At 39.6% G+C, this 17,210-nt stretch overlaps 1 protein-coding gene across 1 annotated transcript in view; it reads right to left on the bottom strand.

The window, feature by feature from the left end:
- The window catches only part of LOC134670584 (GAS2-like protein 3), a 107,379-nt gene that overhangs the window by 2,594 nt on the left and 87,575 nt on the right, over positions 1-17,210 (bottom strand). Inside the window, exons 5-9 of the mRNA XM_063528385.1 lie at positions 4,408-4,532; positions 3,462-3,603; positions 1,037-1,229; positions 716-759; positions 405-538 (exon numbers count right to left, since the gene is read on the bottom strand). Of these exons, the coding sequence (XP_063384455.1) occupies positions 405-538; positions 716-759; positions 1,037-1,229; positions 3,462-3,603; positions 4,408-4,532 (638 nt within the window). The remainder of the gene's footprint in view (positions 1-404; positions 539-715; positions 760-1,036; positions 1,230-3,461; positions 3,604-4,407; positions 4,533-17,210) is intronic.

Below are 17,210 nucleotides of genomic sequence, written 5' to 3'. Positions count from 1 at the left end.
ATAAATCCTTCCACGGAAATCGAAAATTCTTTAAGTAGTTGTCTCTCTATCGCTTCTTCATATTCGTGCGATAAAGATGCAGATACCTAACAAAATTTAGATTTTCCTTTCTCGCGGTAGGCCGTCAGGCACTCACGTGATCTTCGTCGAATTTCGTTTAACATCATACATAGTTATCTAAGTCAAGACGCGCCCAAAATTATACGAATGTGAAACTTCTAGGATAGGGCTCTCCAAACCCCGGCCCGCCGACAGCGGCCCGCGGGAGCCAGGCTCCAGGGATTCAAGCCCTAACAGCAGCAACTCGGCGCCAACGGTCGCCCGCGCGAAAGTCCTGAGGCGCAATATGGCCCTCAAGAAAAAAAGTTTGGAGAACCCTGTTCTAGGATATGTGGTGTACATACCCGCTTGTCGAGCTCATTGGTTGGCCGGAGGGGCACGTCGGAGTCCCCGCTCTCGAGGGAGCCGCCCGAGCGGGTGCTTTCTGCGTCCACGCCGTCCGGCACCAGCTCGCCTGACACCTCCGTCTGTGTCGACACTGTAATACCACATCAGAAAGTTAATAGGTACCTACTGAATTTGACTTGACGAAGTGTATCCCGAAGGAAGCGAATCCGAGTCATTATGAAAGTAGAATCTATCTGCTGTCAGAATAGACTGCTACAGCTTTTAATTTTTTTTGCTAATATTATTATTGTGAACTTAAATAACTTACTTTCATGTGGTTCGGGTGACGACGGCGGAGGATCACTCTTAGTCCTGAAAATGATAAAAGTATACAATCACTATAAGAAATTTACCAGATTTTATTAATGACATGAGCTTGTTCGCTCCAGCATTAGGTACATACAAAATTATGGTTGCCCACTTCTCAAGCATTGGTAAATAAAATCGTCGTAAACACCCAAATCCAAGACAGTAGATTCGAGATCGGAATCTAACTTTTTAGTGTGGTTTTTAGAGGTCCTATGGCTCGCGGCTCAAAGAAACAAAATCTAACACTAACAGAATAACAGCAATCTAAGAAGACACTCACTTCTCAGGCACGGGCGAATTATCCCTAAACTGCCAGGCCCCAGACATGGCGGAATCGAGTCCAGAGTCCCGCTCTTCAGCCGCTATCTCCCTCTCCAGCGCCACGAGGCCCGGAGGCTCGAGGCCGAAGCGTGTGGCCAGGCGCGCCACCTCCAGCAGGCAGAGGACCACCTGCCGCGGCTGGTTGTGTAGTACTGGAAATTAAAATAAATATTTTATTAGATCAAATCACAAGGCCTTAGGTCTCTCTTGGGAAAGAATATTCTTTATCTCTGGCATTTCAATGCCGAAAGTGCGAGTGCAGCAGGGGGAAACGGGACATACGTATCTCTGTTTATTACCACGATATAGAGTGACGGTTCTATAATACTTGTAATCACGACAGCAACGCGGCAACACGTACAGCAGCGCTAGATATCAAGGAAGTAATTAGTCACATCTCCCATTTACTGCTGGTGCTGCCGCTGCAAAGGATGACTCACACTAGACCGAGCCGGGCCGGAGCCGAGGCGTCCGACATGTCATTTTCTATAATGGCTGACCGGTGATCTCGTGGTGCTATAAATAGAAAACGGTGAAGCGCCGGAAGCTCCGGCCCGGTCTAGCGTGAGTCATCCTTTAAGACAGAAGATCTTTATAGCGTTTTTCATCCTTGTAATTTCAGGTTGACGAAGTCGCAGAAACGCTTCTATGGATCGTGCCATTCACGATGACGCGCTGATTTGTCAAATCTAACCTTTAATAATATGACATTACGAACCAGTCATAGTGAATGAAACGATGTGTAACAGGGATTAACCGCGAAAATCGAAGTTCGCAAATTGCGGGGTTTTTTCTCTGTCACTCTAATTACGCCTTCGTCGGAGTAAAAGAGAAAGATCCCCGCAATTTGCGAATTTCGGTTTTCGCGGTAGCCGCTCAGAGAGACTGGGTACCTATTAGGCAAGATGACAATCACTTGCGCTACGACAACGAAACGCTTTGTGCCTCCTATCGCACTAAAATGGAAGAGTGATAGAGAGACACAAAGCGTCTCATTGTCATAACGCAAGCGATAGTCATCTTGGCTAGGCATCCAGTAAAAGTTACCGTTAAACGTACAGTCGCCTACAATAATTTGTTACACAACGAAAGCCGAAAAATGATCTGACACGGTCTTATTTGTAAAGCCATAAGAGCGTGTCACATATTTTTGCGATATACTATTTAATTACCATAAGTAATGAAATGACATAGGTATTTGTGACACCTCTACGTTGAGATTTGCGCAGAAGCATTTTAAAAAATCCATCTAATATGGTAGCAGAGCATTCTGAATATTTTTTAACATATCGAGTCTTATATGATCCATGGAACACAACGATAGCGCGATTCAGGATACAGTCAGAGACATCTAGCGGCAAATGCTATTATTAAACCAATGCATTTAGGTATAACATTTTTTTTTCATAGAAAATAACTACAAAAGCATGATAATGAATTGCACGACAAACATTTGTGATGGTTTTTGTATGTAAATTAAAATACAAATGAGGTCACGACCTATCTACGAACTCACGAATACATAATACACAGATAATGGCACCAAGTTCGGACTAATTCACATAAAAACTACAAACCTTCTATGGTCTTCTACTTATATAGCAAACTAGTTAATTATGCAAATGTGATAGGTATGTTGGTTTTTTGTAATATTTTTTGCGAGTTTCTCCCCACTAAACGAAATCACCCACATTAAAGTAAGTATAGGTACATTATGTTTTAAACGTACTTACGATGAAAATTAAAGAGAGACACAGGGGAGAATATAATATAAGTTTCTGTTTCTGTTCTTTTGCAGATACCCTATATTTACGGATAATACTAGAATTTCATGAGCATTTAAAAAAAATTCTTAAGTTGATTTAGTCTTCACTCCGCAAATGTCCACCTTCATCAAACATCTCGGTGAAGCCATCGCTGACCGGTGGGACAGATCCCTTAATGTAGTAATGAGCTAGCTAAGATCCAAAATTATGATTTCGATAATCCGAGCCACTAGAATTGGGTGGGGCCGTGGGACACGGACAGATTCTAATCCATCCAACATTTCTTCGGTTCCAGTGACGGTGCAGCCCTCTGACCCTACCCAACCCGTGTTCCTCTACACTGCACTAGCGTCATGTTCTAAATGTTCTTATTGTTGCGCATTTCTTTTTTTTAATAATTTTAATTTTTTTAAATGATAATAACTATAATAACTGTTATTTTTAAATAAAATAACATAATAATTTAAAATAAACGTTATCAAAATACACAAGTCAGTCGCTGGCCAGGCTTTTCTGCATGTCGTCAGGGTCGCGAGAGCTTTCTCCTCATTGAGCTTTACCCAAAGCCGGGCCTCCAGCCTTTTCAAGGACATGTACAGCAGAATATCAAGAACATACCCAGGTCATCGCTCTCGAACAGCAGGTTCTCGTGGACGCCGAGGTCGCGGCAGAAGGAGAGGAAGTTGTCGGCGTTGTCGCGAGAGAAGAAACTGCGGCGCGCCGCGCGCTGCCAGCAGCGCCCGCGCACGGCCGGCACCGGCTGGGGATAAGCAGAATATTAAATGTCGTCTCTTTCTAGCAAAACATAAAGTAAGTAGGGGACAGTCCCCAGGCAAGTAGTAATAACGGGCATTTTGGAAGCCATCGCGAGCACGGACTTCTGGCCGAAGGGTGTGATATTTCGGCGGTTCCGTGGGAATCTACCGAATCCTACACCAGAGCAAGTGACGCCGCAACAGAAAACTGGGTCACGAAAATGAGTTTTTAGTATTTAAGATTTTTATTATTGTATATATATGTTAGTCTGTAAGGTCTAGATCTATGGGCCTTAGTAACCTGAAAATAAATGCTTTGATTTGATTTGATTTGGGAACATAGACAACCGTTGTTTTCCCAATGTCCAAATTTGACCCATCCTCGTACAGAACCTTAACTCCTATTAGTTTTCCACTCAACTGGCTGAAACAAAACTGACCTACCCATACGGAGAGTCGAGAGAGTCCCACCAAGACCAACGCTTCTTGCTTTGACTGATGCCAGTTGACAACTTCGCACCGCTGCACGCTGCCGAATGCCTCCAGAAAGTTATGTCCCATTGTCTACGCCGTTGTCTAAGGCTTTCAGAAAGCTCTCCCATCAGAGTGTCATTTTCTGGCAGATTACAAACCTGCGGCAACTAGACTTACCCCAACGAAGAGTCCCTGGTCTAACGCTTCGCGCGCCCGCGCATGGATGACTGACGCCAGCTGACATAGTTCGGCGCCGTTGTCTAAGGCGTCCAGACAGCTCTCCCATCAGAGTGTCATTTTCTGGCAGATTTCAAACCCACTGCAACTAGACTTACCCCAACGAAGAGTCCCTGGTCTAACGCTTCGCGCGCTCGCTCATGGATGACTGACGCCAGCTGACATAGTTCGGCGCCGTTGTCTAAGGCGTCCAGAAAGTTCTCTCCCGTCAGGTATGTGATGCCTGGAACAATGATACAACTTTTAATGACAGGGTTAAGATTCAGTTTGGCGTGTCAAGTCTGGTTATATGTAATCAGAAATGTGGGATCAACATTAGATATAAATGAACTAAAGAAGTAAAGATCTAGACTAATTTTTATATTTTTGGATGCTACTAACGAAACAGATGAGTGTTCGAATCCGTCTTCAATTAAAAAAATTGTAAAAAAAACAAAGTAGTCTTAGAAGTCCAGTTTTCTTATTTTGTCTTCAATACTACGTAACCATGCATAGGACGTTAAAAACTACAGACAGAAACTATAACTAATATAGCAATATAGGTACTTGGATATTTTCTTATATTACTTGAATAAGTTGACAATCCTCTAACCACATAACAATCATATATCAGGGCTGACACCTCTGAGTAAGTGAGTATCTTTGGCACTGTAAATGTCGAAATCATACGTGGTCTTGCATTACAATAAAGTTTATCCTTCGTTCGTAGGTACCTAATCCCGTCTATACCAATGACTAAGGAATAAATGGGGCTTTCCACAAGAGAAGGATCCTTATGCACATGGAACGAAACGTTCCTTACCTTATGCACACGAACCATAAGGATCCTTCCCCGATATAGAGCCACAAATGTCTAGACCACTGCATTTTATCGATCCATCCTCTAGCTATTCGTTGGTCTTTTACGGCATCATAAATCCCGGTTTTTATGTCCTCTGGTGTGCAAGTAACACCTAGAACTTTGGCCCACGAATACTATTTTAGGCTGTTAAATGCAGTTAAACCCGACCTCGAGACTTGTCATCGTTAAACTGGCATGGCAAACTCGTTAAACTTAGCTGAAACGGGAGGTGAGTATTGTATTTTCAGTCCGGGAAAGAAAATAAAAATTGTAGACCTACGCCACGCTACGCTAGGCTACGCTAAAGCAACGTTAAGTATTTCTAAAACCCACTAACTAAAAATGCTACTAATAATGCTATGTAGTGCCTAATAAAGTGTAACAAGCTTTAAGGTGTAGGTATAGGTAATAGCGATAGAAAATACATTATGGACTAAATACAGAAATCTATAAGCATTATGACGAGTGCGCGTTCCACGAGAAACCGCTGTTTTAAACACGCAAACGCAAAACCCTACACAAAGACAGGTAGACCACCGACAGGTACTTATTAAAAGTAAACTGCAACTGTATTTAGTTACATACTATTTCAAACCGAAGCTCTCGCATTCTTTACGCTCGGGCGCGCCCATTCGCGTGACTCTGTTTCACACCTCTAAAAAGCAGAATCATAAAATCCTTCATCAGAATCACATTTAACAGTATTTAAAGCCCGATCGTGTTATTTTATGGATAATATAATTGATATAAAATGGGAGGTTTAAGTCAGCTAATTAAATTAAACACATGTTTTATGCAGTCATAAATTAACTCGTAGAGTTGGTAGTGGTAAAAACATGCATGTGTGTTTGCTTCCCCCAAGTTTGCATACATGTGCGTCAGTGCTGTCTGGTGCGTCGATTACGGACACTGACCTACGGCAACGTATTCACGAAGAGCTTGCAAGCTTATTTTAATACTCTGGAGATAATTGGCCTTTACTGATGTTAATGTCGCTCGAATTGAAATTCACTACGTTTGGTGTTAAAGCCAACCCGAAACCTGCCGGGAAATGCATAAAAGCCTAACTTTTTTCTAAACTCCACTTTGAATGCGGAAATGAGTCTGTCAACCTTTAACTGTCAATGATAAGTTTTATGGTGAGCCTTTTACGCGTACCTACTAACTGGCGAATCCCTGGCGGCCACTTACACCACTTTAACCCTTTATAATATGGCACACTTAGATAATAAATATACGGCAAAAATTACCACCTAAGTATAACTATAACATCGTATTTTTATAATATTTTAAACTTTCGCGTTTTGAATACATATTAACTCACATTATAAACGGGTCTAACGCGAATTATATTCAATTACCTTGATTTACCGACGTTTCGACACAGGTTTCACTGGTAATTGAATATAATATGCCTACTTGAATAAACTATTTTTTATCTTTATCTTTATCTTATCGCGTTAGACCCGTCTAAATATAATGTGAGTTATCGTATTTTTACTTATGCAGATTTTTAGGACTTTAAATAGGCGATGAGGCTTGAATTATATTTATTTATTTGGACCGTTAAAGGGTTAAAAAACTCTGAGGTAAGTAAAATCCCGTTAATTTAATTCGGATTTTCTTTGTTTATAATGCGTCTCGGCGTTCGCGTTTGCCGTCCAGCGCCGTTAGATAACCGCGTGTAATTCAATCAGCTTTTCTATGGCAAAACGCATTTACTACACATACTGCATTGTGCACTTGTGTGCATTGTTAAAGGCGCCGTGAGCTGGTACTGCAGGTTCAAGCTCGCTTATGACTAAACGAACAGCCGAGCGTGCTCGGGATCGATCGGTGCAAATTAAATATATTTCGTCAACTATACCTACCTACATACATTATGTACCATATACGTGAAATACGGTGATTGTAAAATCTAACATCAATTTATTGGTCTAGATCCTAGATCACAGATAGCAGAACGATATGAAGCAAACGTCAGTAGGGCGAGTGCACCGATAACCTCTCCTAATAAAGCGGCAATTATGTTGAACTTTCACGAGTGCGCGCACCCGTGACCTGACCCGATAGTACTAACATCTGGCCATTGTACACCTTATTACAAAGGCATAAGGTCCACTGAAGGTCACTGTTGCAGAAACCCTTTAGTCCGAGCGTCGGTCTAGTCACCTCTATGGCTGCTGCTAGACGCAACGTTAGCGTGACTGCACAGCGACACTATTTTCCATTGCGATAACTTCACCTATCGCATCGAATGATGATCGATCGAATTCATTTTAAATGGAATAGCTGTCACGTAAAATGTTTGTAGACAGTAGAGACGAAAATGAGGACTACCTACGTTTGTATGAAAAGGCGATTTAGCGCAGTCGTCAACCGTCGTCTAAAAAAATATTTTGCACTATAGTCCGTGCAAGTATTGCGCCATCGGCGCGGACGCAGCGTGTTTGGCGCGGCGCCGTCGCAGCACCGGTTGATAACGAGCCACGAGCGCCGTGGGAAATTGCTGGTAACCAATTACTTAGGGACAGCGAGCCAACCTCACAGCTCACAGGCTCGAGTAATTTATACGGTTCCTTTTGTAACTCATTTCAATTTCAACATCGCCTTTAAGGGCGACAATAATATATATTTAATGTTCTGCTAAAGATTTAGAAACCCTCCGTCATCTTTTTTAGAAGTTCAAACTTTGTCTGTGGTTTGGCAGAAGAATGTATTGTATCTAGATGTAAGTAAGCTTGTGAATAAACGCTTTATTTTTTTTTTTTTTTTTGTGAATCCATCCATAGTACCTACCTAGAGGCTTATTGAAAAAGAAATACCCTTTGGGGTCCGTTGTTTGACGACGTTGCATAAATATTTAAATAATATTTTATTTATCTGACCAATAAGTCCACGGTTACTAATGTTCCGATTCCAACGGACAGTATCCTAAATTATAAAATGTTTCACACTAAGAAAATACGACACAATGCATACATCCAAAAAATCCGGGAATATTTCCCACTATTCTTTATCCAGGACTATCTGAAAGGTGTGTATGCTTCTCTACATGTGCTCTCAACAAAATCTAAGTACAGTCGCCCCCAAATATATCGAAACGTCCGAAGTGCTCAAAAATATCTTAAGACGCACTGTAACGGCTTGACTATAGAGGCATGTTCAGACTTTATGAGCGTCTTGGCTGCTCCGATATCTGATGAACCCTGTACCATACCCGGTACATTTCTAACCAACCTTAAAATCACTCGAAATTCATGGACTTTCTACGAGTATGTTGTAATAGGTCGATAATCAATGACTAACATTGTCAACTGGCCACTTCCTCGGCTTTGTCCGTGCGCCGCCGGGCGTGGCCACTAGGCTCAACTCTGACCACTTCCTCTACAAAAATATATTATTGCACTGTTTTGCTGGTAGAATATTGTTCGTTTTTTTAGCATTAGAATAAAGGTAAACAATCTTGACGTGTCTGTTATTGAAAAACACTTTTGATAAATAAGCCACTACACGGCAAATAAAACAATTGTGAATCATATACAATTACATATTTACATTCCTTTGCTTTCATCACTACACCACACCTTATAGAACTTAGTCCCCCGCCGCGTCTGTTTGTGTGTTTGTATGTATATTCGCGATAAACTCAAAAACTACACCGACTCATGCGGTTTTAGCCTATCTATAGAGGAATTCTTGAGGAAGGTTCAGGTGCATAATTTGTTAACCCGCGCGAAGCCGGGGCGACTCGCTAGTAAGTGCATAGGTATATCCTACGTAATATATGTGTTTTATATTTATGGCGGCATATTTTAATGCCTGTACATACATATAAACATACATAAACATTTAAAGTTTAAAACCCCTTACCCAATCATATAAATGAAGTCGTATGTCCTAAAACCTAGTTAAAATGCATTAGGCATGCAACTGCATGTCTGTAATGTCTGTTACGCACTTTATAGTGTGCGTGTCGCGAACGAAATGACGAAAGCCATACGTTTTGTAGGTTAAGCACAGTCAGCGTAAGATATTTATACCTAACATATCCTAGCCCCACACATGTATGTATGTAAACAGGTTCAATATCATGTCTACTATAGAGTATCTTAAGGTAAAAAACTTTAACACTTACCATCACTTTAGTGGTCGTGCCCCGAGTTAGCACAGGTATATTAGGGAACCTAACATTAACTCAAAAAACATTGCTAACTCTTCATATTAAACCGGGTACCTAAAATATAATAAATGTTTACGTCGTGGGTATGTCTAGCGTGTACTAATGCAGAATGCACTCCAAAAATGCAAACAAAACGGCAAAAACGCGACAGGAAACAGTAGGTAATCGCATTTTCGAGCGTAACTCATTGCGTAATGTTTCTAGTAAGTACTTATGTGGATAAAGTGCTCGTTTAGATTGTTATCTACAAAGATTTACAAAAACTGGCCTTTAAAGTTATCAAGTAGGTTAGGTAGCAGTGGCGGCGCGTCCATAAAAGCCGATTCCCACCGGCTTGCCTGTTATTGGATGTTTGAGCAGAGTTGTAAAGGAAATATGTAAGCCAAATTAGCCCCGGCTTGCCTATGGATATGTTTGACGCGCCGCCACTGTTAGGTAGGTTTATTAACCGCGCACATGGACTGATAGGTACGTATGGTGGAATAAACTGACAATACTCCGTTGCTATACATATTTTAATAATAATTATAAGTATGTATATGTATGCTTAGATTACCTATAGACTTGAAAAGGTTAGTAAAGGCTGCGCCACCGTACTATAATCTTGTTAGGAACGATGCAGTACGAAGATTAACCCTATTAGTCTACACAACATGCACGCAAGTAAACCCATTACTGTACCGAATAACTTTTCACTCCTCATATACTCGTAATGTACAGTTGATTTGTTATAGTTGCGTGTTTAAAGCGGCATAAGGTTGTTTTTTATATTTATATACTTTGTAATTTTATAAAGATATACTAAAGTTCCTAGTGTTCATATCCATAAGCTGCTGTAGTTGCTTACCATCAAGCAAACTGTATGTTCTATACCACCGACATGGTAAAAAAACTTTTGTTTGTCGTCTTCACGGATAATTTCCATTAAAACTATAGGATCTACGCTGTAGTCTCTTCCGCATTGCACATTATCAATGCAAGTATTCCAACAAAAACCCATGTTGACTTGACAATGATCGACAAAAACATGACAGTTTTAATTGCTATTGGATGACGTCGGAATGGCCGGAGTATGGCCAAAGATCTGTTCACTAGATGGATCATAGGGATTCGCTTACTGGTTTATGGTTTTTTAAATGTTATTGAGAGCAAACGAGCAGCAAAGCCGCCTGATGGGAAGCATTTATGAGAGGAAAATATGTCGACGGTTAGCTTTATGGGTATTGTTAATAAACATAGGCTCAATAGGCTGTTATGATATTAAAGGGTTTAGAGTACGACGCCTTTTATGCGTAATGAATGGTCCTGCATCGGATGGCTTTGCGCCCAGCGACCCTTATATAATATCCATCCAACCTGTAAATTAAATCTAGAAATTAGATGACACGTTTTACATCAATCTATATAGACGAAGCCTACATTCGTAAATTTTTTGCGGATAAAATAATGGTAAGTAACACTAGTAAATGTGAATCCACGTAAATGCTTTCTAATGCGAATTCCAAGGGAAGTTCCATCCATGCTGTATGGAAGCTGTGTGGAAGGGCGGGCCAACGATCCCTGCAGTTGACTGCACATGCATGCGCACTCGCGTGACACTCGTTAGATCTTGATGCACCTCTACGTTCAGCGACTACATAAGTTCCGAAAAACTCATTGATACGAGCCGGGGTTTGAACCCGCGACCTCCGAATTTAAAGTCGCACGCTCTTAATGTCACAGTGAGAGGACCACGAGTCTTCGTTTTCGCATATAAAATATAAATGCTCCGTAATGCAAAGTCTAGTGGAGGATGTTAATGCTGTATGGATTGTTGAACATGAAGTAATGGTATTGCAAGCCTTGCATGACGGAATGCTGTTACTACATGAGGTCCTAGACTTGTTTGAGACCTAAACTACGGATGTATTTTCGATTTTCGACAAAATACTTAATTATACTAAAAGTATCTACATTTAGAATTTTAGAGTCACAGCATGAACCCGCTCCCATACAATAGTAGTTGAGCTTTCATTTTAAAACGACATGCTTACATTACATGAAACTTGGCATGAACAATATGAACATTTATGTCCGGTACTAGATTTCGATGCTTAGTAGAAATTTTGCATGTAAAACTTACTGTCTGTCTACTGGCTCTAATTTCGTTGTATTACGTTTTGTACTATGTAGGTACTAAGATTATTGGTACTAGGCATCCAGTTTCCACAAGAAGTATCGATAACAACGCGTGCAACCAAAACGAACCAGACCACCCGCGTACCTGGCAACACTTAATTACCTTATGGCGAGCTGACTCATCCGATAATTTATGTCTTTAATTAACGGTTGCAAAATATACCGATTTATGGCGGTCGAAAGAAAGGAATTAATATTCTGTGCGTATTATCATAGTATAAGAACAATGACAGTACTCTATTTCCTCGTTTATTTATTAACTCTTTACACAGAGTCGTCGTTAAGAACGCGTGTTCTGGGTCAATTCTGTGATCATTTTGCCTGTCAGTTCTTTTATTTTGTAATATTTCTTCTGTAATATAAATTCCTGAGATTTTGATATTTTCCTAGACATGACGCCAATCGAAACTTTAATATTGCACGGAAATAGTCATGTGATTTTTCTTAACATCTGTCATCCTGATACATTTTTGATTCATCTTGGGCCCTCTGATCCCTGATATGTCACGCATGTTCTCTGCATCTCATTATACCAGCAGCCGTAAAAGTGCATGGCAAATATATCAATGAATTAATTCATAATTTCTCCATGCAATTTCTTAGCTCACTGTACCTTTACTTGAAGTTGTACTACTCTCTATAAATCGACTCTGATCTTAATCAGCACGCATGTACACAACGGACCCTCAAGGGTACTTGTTCTCTTAAAATATCCTGTACGGACCTAGACCACACGCGGGCGATGCGTTATCGAATGCTACATGTATGAATTGACCCTGCAGGCGATGGGATGGCAATAACATCTTTCATGCTAAGATGGTGGTAAATAAGCTTAGGGTCTGATGGTAACAGCTAGGACATCGCTTATGAAAATGGGTACCTAACGCTAGAAGCGAATACCTATCAATGTAGTTCAGTGAAGGGAGGACGGACTGATAATCAACGCTGAGCGGTCTTCAATACTTCAAAAGGTTCTTTAATCCTGAAATAGGTAAGTATGTAACAAGTAACTTACTGTGGGGCCAGGTCGATTTGGGTAAGATTGTCACAAAATACTAATTTATTTACCTAAGGTGACTTAACTCTGGTGTAATTTTATAGGGTTTTTATACTGGTAAGCATAACTCATTTGCTAGTATAGCGATTGGAAATAAAACTGAGAAATACGGCCTGTGATAACATCACGCGCCAACCCTCTACTTATTCCAGCAATTATTTAATTACATTTTACTTTTTGCAATAATTGCTAGCGGGACCTATCTGTATAGGTACAAGATGATGGATGCGATACGTGTCTCAAAATTGTTGCATGTATTTATATGCTCTTTGAGCTTCTTTGTCGGCGAGAATATTGAGTTTTTTAAACATGACTTAACATTTCATAGCGTCTTTGTTAAAATGCTTTAATCCATCATTAATTAGCTTCACATTTTACTACGTATCAAATTATCTACCGATAGCATCGCAAGCAAAGGAGGTCTCAGTGAATTACTTTACGTAGAGCAAAATAGAAGAAAAAAAGAGTAAATTTTAAGAACGTTTATATTTTATTTAAAAAAAGGTAAGTAACCAATGAACGTTATACCTATACACTCACTTCAAAAATTAACAACGCTTTTATAACTATAGGTAAAGTTACTGTACAAAAATTAAAACTTAAAAAACGCTTTGGTTTTTCCTGTTTCTGGTTGATCTCCAGACATACGTAAGTAGGTACTTTAATTAAAATCACAATAAAATTGATCGTAATTAGTTCTGCGACATCGAATATAAATAATCAATAAGTAATGGCAAATAAGCGCCAAGGACAGGTTCCGTCGAAGTGAGCGGACATTTTTGACATGCCGTGCGAGTGCACATACATACGAGTATACGTACCATGTATACTTACATGATACTTGTGTTCCTATACTCCTATGGTGACTTAGTCATTATTGTGTGAATCGCCTAGTTAGGGTTCCGTACCCAAAGGGTAAAACGGGACCCTATTACTAAGACTTCGCTGTCCGTCCGTCCGTCCGTCCGTCTGTCACCAGGCTGTATCTCACGAACCGTGATAGCTAGACAGTTGAAATTTTCACAGATGATGTATTTCTGTTGCCGCTATAACAACAAATACTAAAAACAGAATAAAATAAAGATTTAAATGGGGCTCCCATACAACAAACGTGATTTTTGACCAAAGTTAAGCAACGTCGGGAGTGGTCAGTACTTGGATGGGTGACCGTTTTTTTTTTGCTTTTTTTGTTTTTTTTTTAATTATGGTACGGAACCCTTCGTGCGCGAGTCCGACTCGCACTTGTTTTTCTTGTCAGTAATATACGAATATTAACAACTCATACTCGTAGATTTACAAACCACAAATTTACTTAATTAGATTGTTACACTTGTTACTTAGTTACTGTAGACTGAACCGATGGTATTTGTTAAAACTTGGCCGGGAGCCAGCGAGAGCTTACATACCTAAATACATATTGAGGTAGATCAAGAACAACATATCTTTGAGTTTCTTGTTAGAATACCAACGTTCTAATATGAGTAAGTTGCACCAAAACATAATCTAATTATATGTAGTTTAAGTACTCAAATGGAAATTCTGTAAGTAGCAACTTTGTACCTATTTGCTTTTCTGTTTCATAATTTTATTATTGTATGTTCGTGACAGTAAAATATTTTCAGAAGTTAAAAGAAGCGCGTTTGTACAGAGAGCTCCAAAATCACATGGACACAATATGAATGAATTATGCAACTGTGTACCTACCACACACACCTTTCTTAGGTTCTGTTATAACTATGACTTACATCTCAGAGTATGACAACTGACAATAGTACTCGATCGGCACTGTTAGGTAGTTGACCCGAATGTTCGCAGTAACGGCGCACGCGCACGCGCGGGGCAGCGGGCGTAAACAACAACATTACGATATTTGCATTGTTTATGTTTATGCTTATCATTATCAAACAGGTCGCAATTCGGTCAATACCGGCTGTGATTGGCTATAAATAGAAGGCGTTTTAGTACCTATCTTTAAAGATAGTGCTTTTAAATGAATATAAGGACAACGATGACCTCTATTGTAAGTTAAGTGCTTTGCTAAACATATCCGTTCATACACACACCGTTACACACCCTATGTTTAGCCCGGGTGTGTAATGGTTAATATAATTATAAAAAAACTATCATACATTTGTTATAACGCCACTTGATATATTATTGTATGTTATAATGTAATTTGTATTATACGTTTCCTTTATTATATTATGATTTCATCTAAACTGTCATTGATATAATGCCTAATGTAATATAATTTTCAAATAGTATATAGACATATTTTATAATTACATTTGTTATATTATATTTTTGTATAACGTAATACTTCATACAATTTTGTCAAGTATAAATATATATATTGTATAACATTTTTTTGACATATTTCTTTTACTGATAACGTAGTTTTACTTACTTTTTAGTCAGACTTACTGCTTTTGCTAGCTATTTTATTTTAGGGAGGTCGCAGTTCTAACCTAACCGAACCAATTTCTTCACGGTTTTCGTTCTGCGGGGGCCGCAGTTCAAACCTAACCTAAACCACTTTTTTTGCTCGAGTATTTTATTCTACGGAGGGTCAAAGTTCTAACCTAACCTAACCCTCCTTTTGTTAGGTAGTTATTCGTTTGTGCGGAGTCGCAGTTCCAACCTAACCTAACCCATTTATGCCAAGCAACTATTATGCCATATAAATAATTATGTGATGTCACTTGTTATAACAAATAATGTGCTTTAGAGTATGTAATAATTATGGCAATGTATATTAGACGAAGTGTTAATATACCTTATGACCATTATACCAATAATAACATTATGTATACCGTTAATTAGGTATTACGGTAGTATGCCATTTATTACGTTATTCAAAATAACGATATATCAAACTATAATATATGAAAAGTAATTATAACAAATGTAATGCACCCCTAAACATAGCTACATGAACATGACCTCTGTGAGTTTTGAAATGACACACATTTAACTTGTACGTAACGGTAAGTCTGCATCTCAGCTGCATGTTGTGTGCAATTGCACGTTGGTGAAGTTGCAATTGGGATGGATCTCATTCCCTAATAATCTGCGCTAATAAGTTATGTCGTAGTCGTATAACACAGTTTTAACGATATTATTACGTCAAGAATATTTTTTTAACCATTATTAGCAATTTTGCATGTAGATTGTGCAGCTTGCAAGCTAACCTTTTCGTAAAATATTCCGTTTCACTAGTAACTACCTACTGAAACTGAATTACATTGTTTATTACTGCCCTTACTTTTCATTTACACTGTACCGGTAGGTGTAAAATTTTAGTAAATTGCAATTGTTAATTGCTTGTGGCTGCAGCTTGCGACCGAGCTCGCTAACGGGATCCGCACTTCGTATTCAAATTGAGTTTATTCATAATATATAATAAGTGTCATAGCATCTGCGGCGCAATTACAAGATGAAGCGATTCTATATCCACAATATTCCACAATCAAAGGTCGATACTGAAATAAATTACGTTTGGCCATCTTTAGCCGGGAAAGGTCAGCAAAATTCTTCCGTTGTAATGTCACTTATTTCCCAATTTGTTTTCACTCAAGATTTTGTGATGTATATTGATTGAGGCTATTGCGTTTTAAACCCGATTTAACTGTTTGAATGCCACTACGCCTATCATGATGCGTGGCGCGTCATCGTGAACTACGTCTTGGCGGTCAAAGTGTTAAATTGCATTTCAATAAATAAAGCACTCACTCAAGGCAAATCATGTTGATTATTGTGAAGGTACTTAGCGGGTGCTTTTCTTTAGAACTGCACGAGTATCTAAAAATCGCTTCCGCCCCTCCTCTGGCCCACACTAATGTATGCACCCCGCGCCGTCTGCGCTCGCGCCGCAAGCCTAAAATAGAACCATTATAATTACTTGACCCGTGACTCAGGCCCCATTTCCTTGCACATCTTGACACTATAATAACAGTTGACCATTGGTGGGCCTTTTATATTAGCAATAGTTTTAAGGCGTCCGCTATAGTTCGTTGTTTTTAGCATTAAAAATAAGGTAAACAATCTTGATGTGTCTTTTAATTGAAAATCACTATTTAAAAATAAGTTACGGCAAATATGTAACAATTATGAATCTAATACGTTCATTTATATTCTTCTGCTTTCATAAGTAATAGTTTTTGATTTTTAAAAATCGTTTTTCAATTAAAAGACCAGTCAAGATCGCTTACCTTCCTGCAAGTTCTTTCTAATGCTAAAAAAACGAACTATAGCTGGCGCGGGCCGCGCACCGTGCACGGAGCTGGCACATGCCATTGAAGGTAAAATCCGCCGCACGAGTCCCCATCACTTTGCTCATATTTATTACATTACCTATTATTTTTCGTTAACCCGTGCACCCACTCCATGCATCCGCGCCAGTTAGCGGACGCCCTTACGAATTGTCAATAAACGATGGCGTACAGTCAGCATCAGAACTAGCGTAAGCGTAAGGTACAGTCTGGCAAAAAAGAGTAGAAATTAAAAAGTGGCAACACTGTAGTGTCGTCCCGTTTTCTTATATCTTCTACTCTTCTTCTCTGTCGTATCGCTCTTGACAGAGCGGTCGTGGTCACGTTGAGGCGTCCGCATCGGTAGTAGAGGCGGACACGGCTCTTCGCAC

This window comes from Cydia fagiglandana, chromosome 14 (genome assembly GCF_963556715.1).
Source record: "Cydia fagiglandana chromosome 14, ilCydFagi1.1, whole genome shotgun sequence".
NCBI classification, from domain to species: Eukaryota; Metazoa; Arthropoda; class Insecta; order Lepidoptera; family Tortricidae; genus Cydia; species Cydia fagiglandana.
Note: the sequence above shows the minus strand (reverse complement) of the source record. Positions and strands in the feature narration are given on the sequence as shown.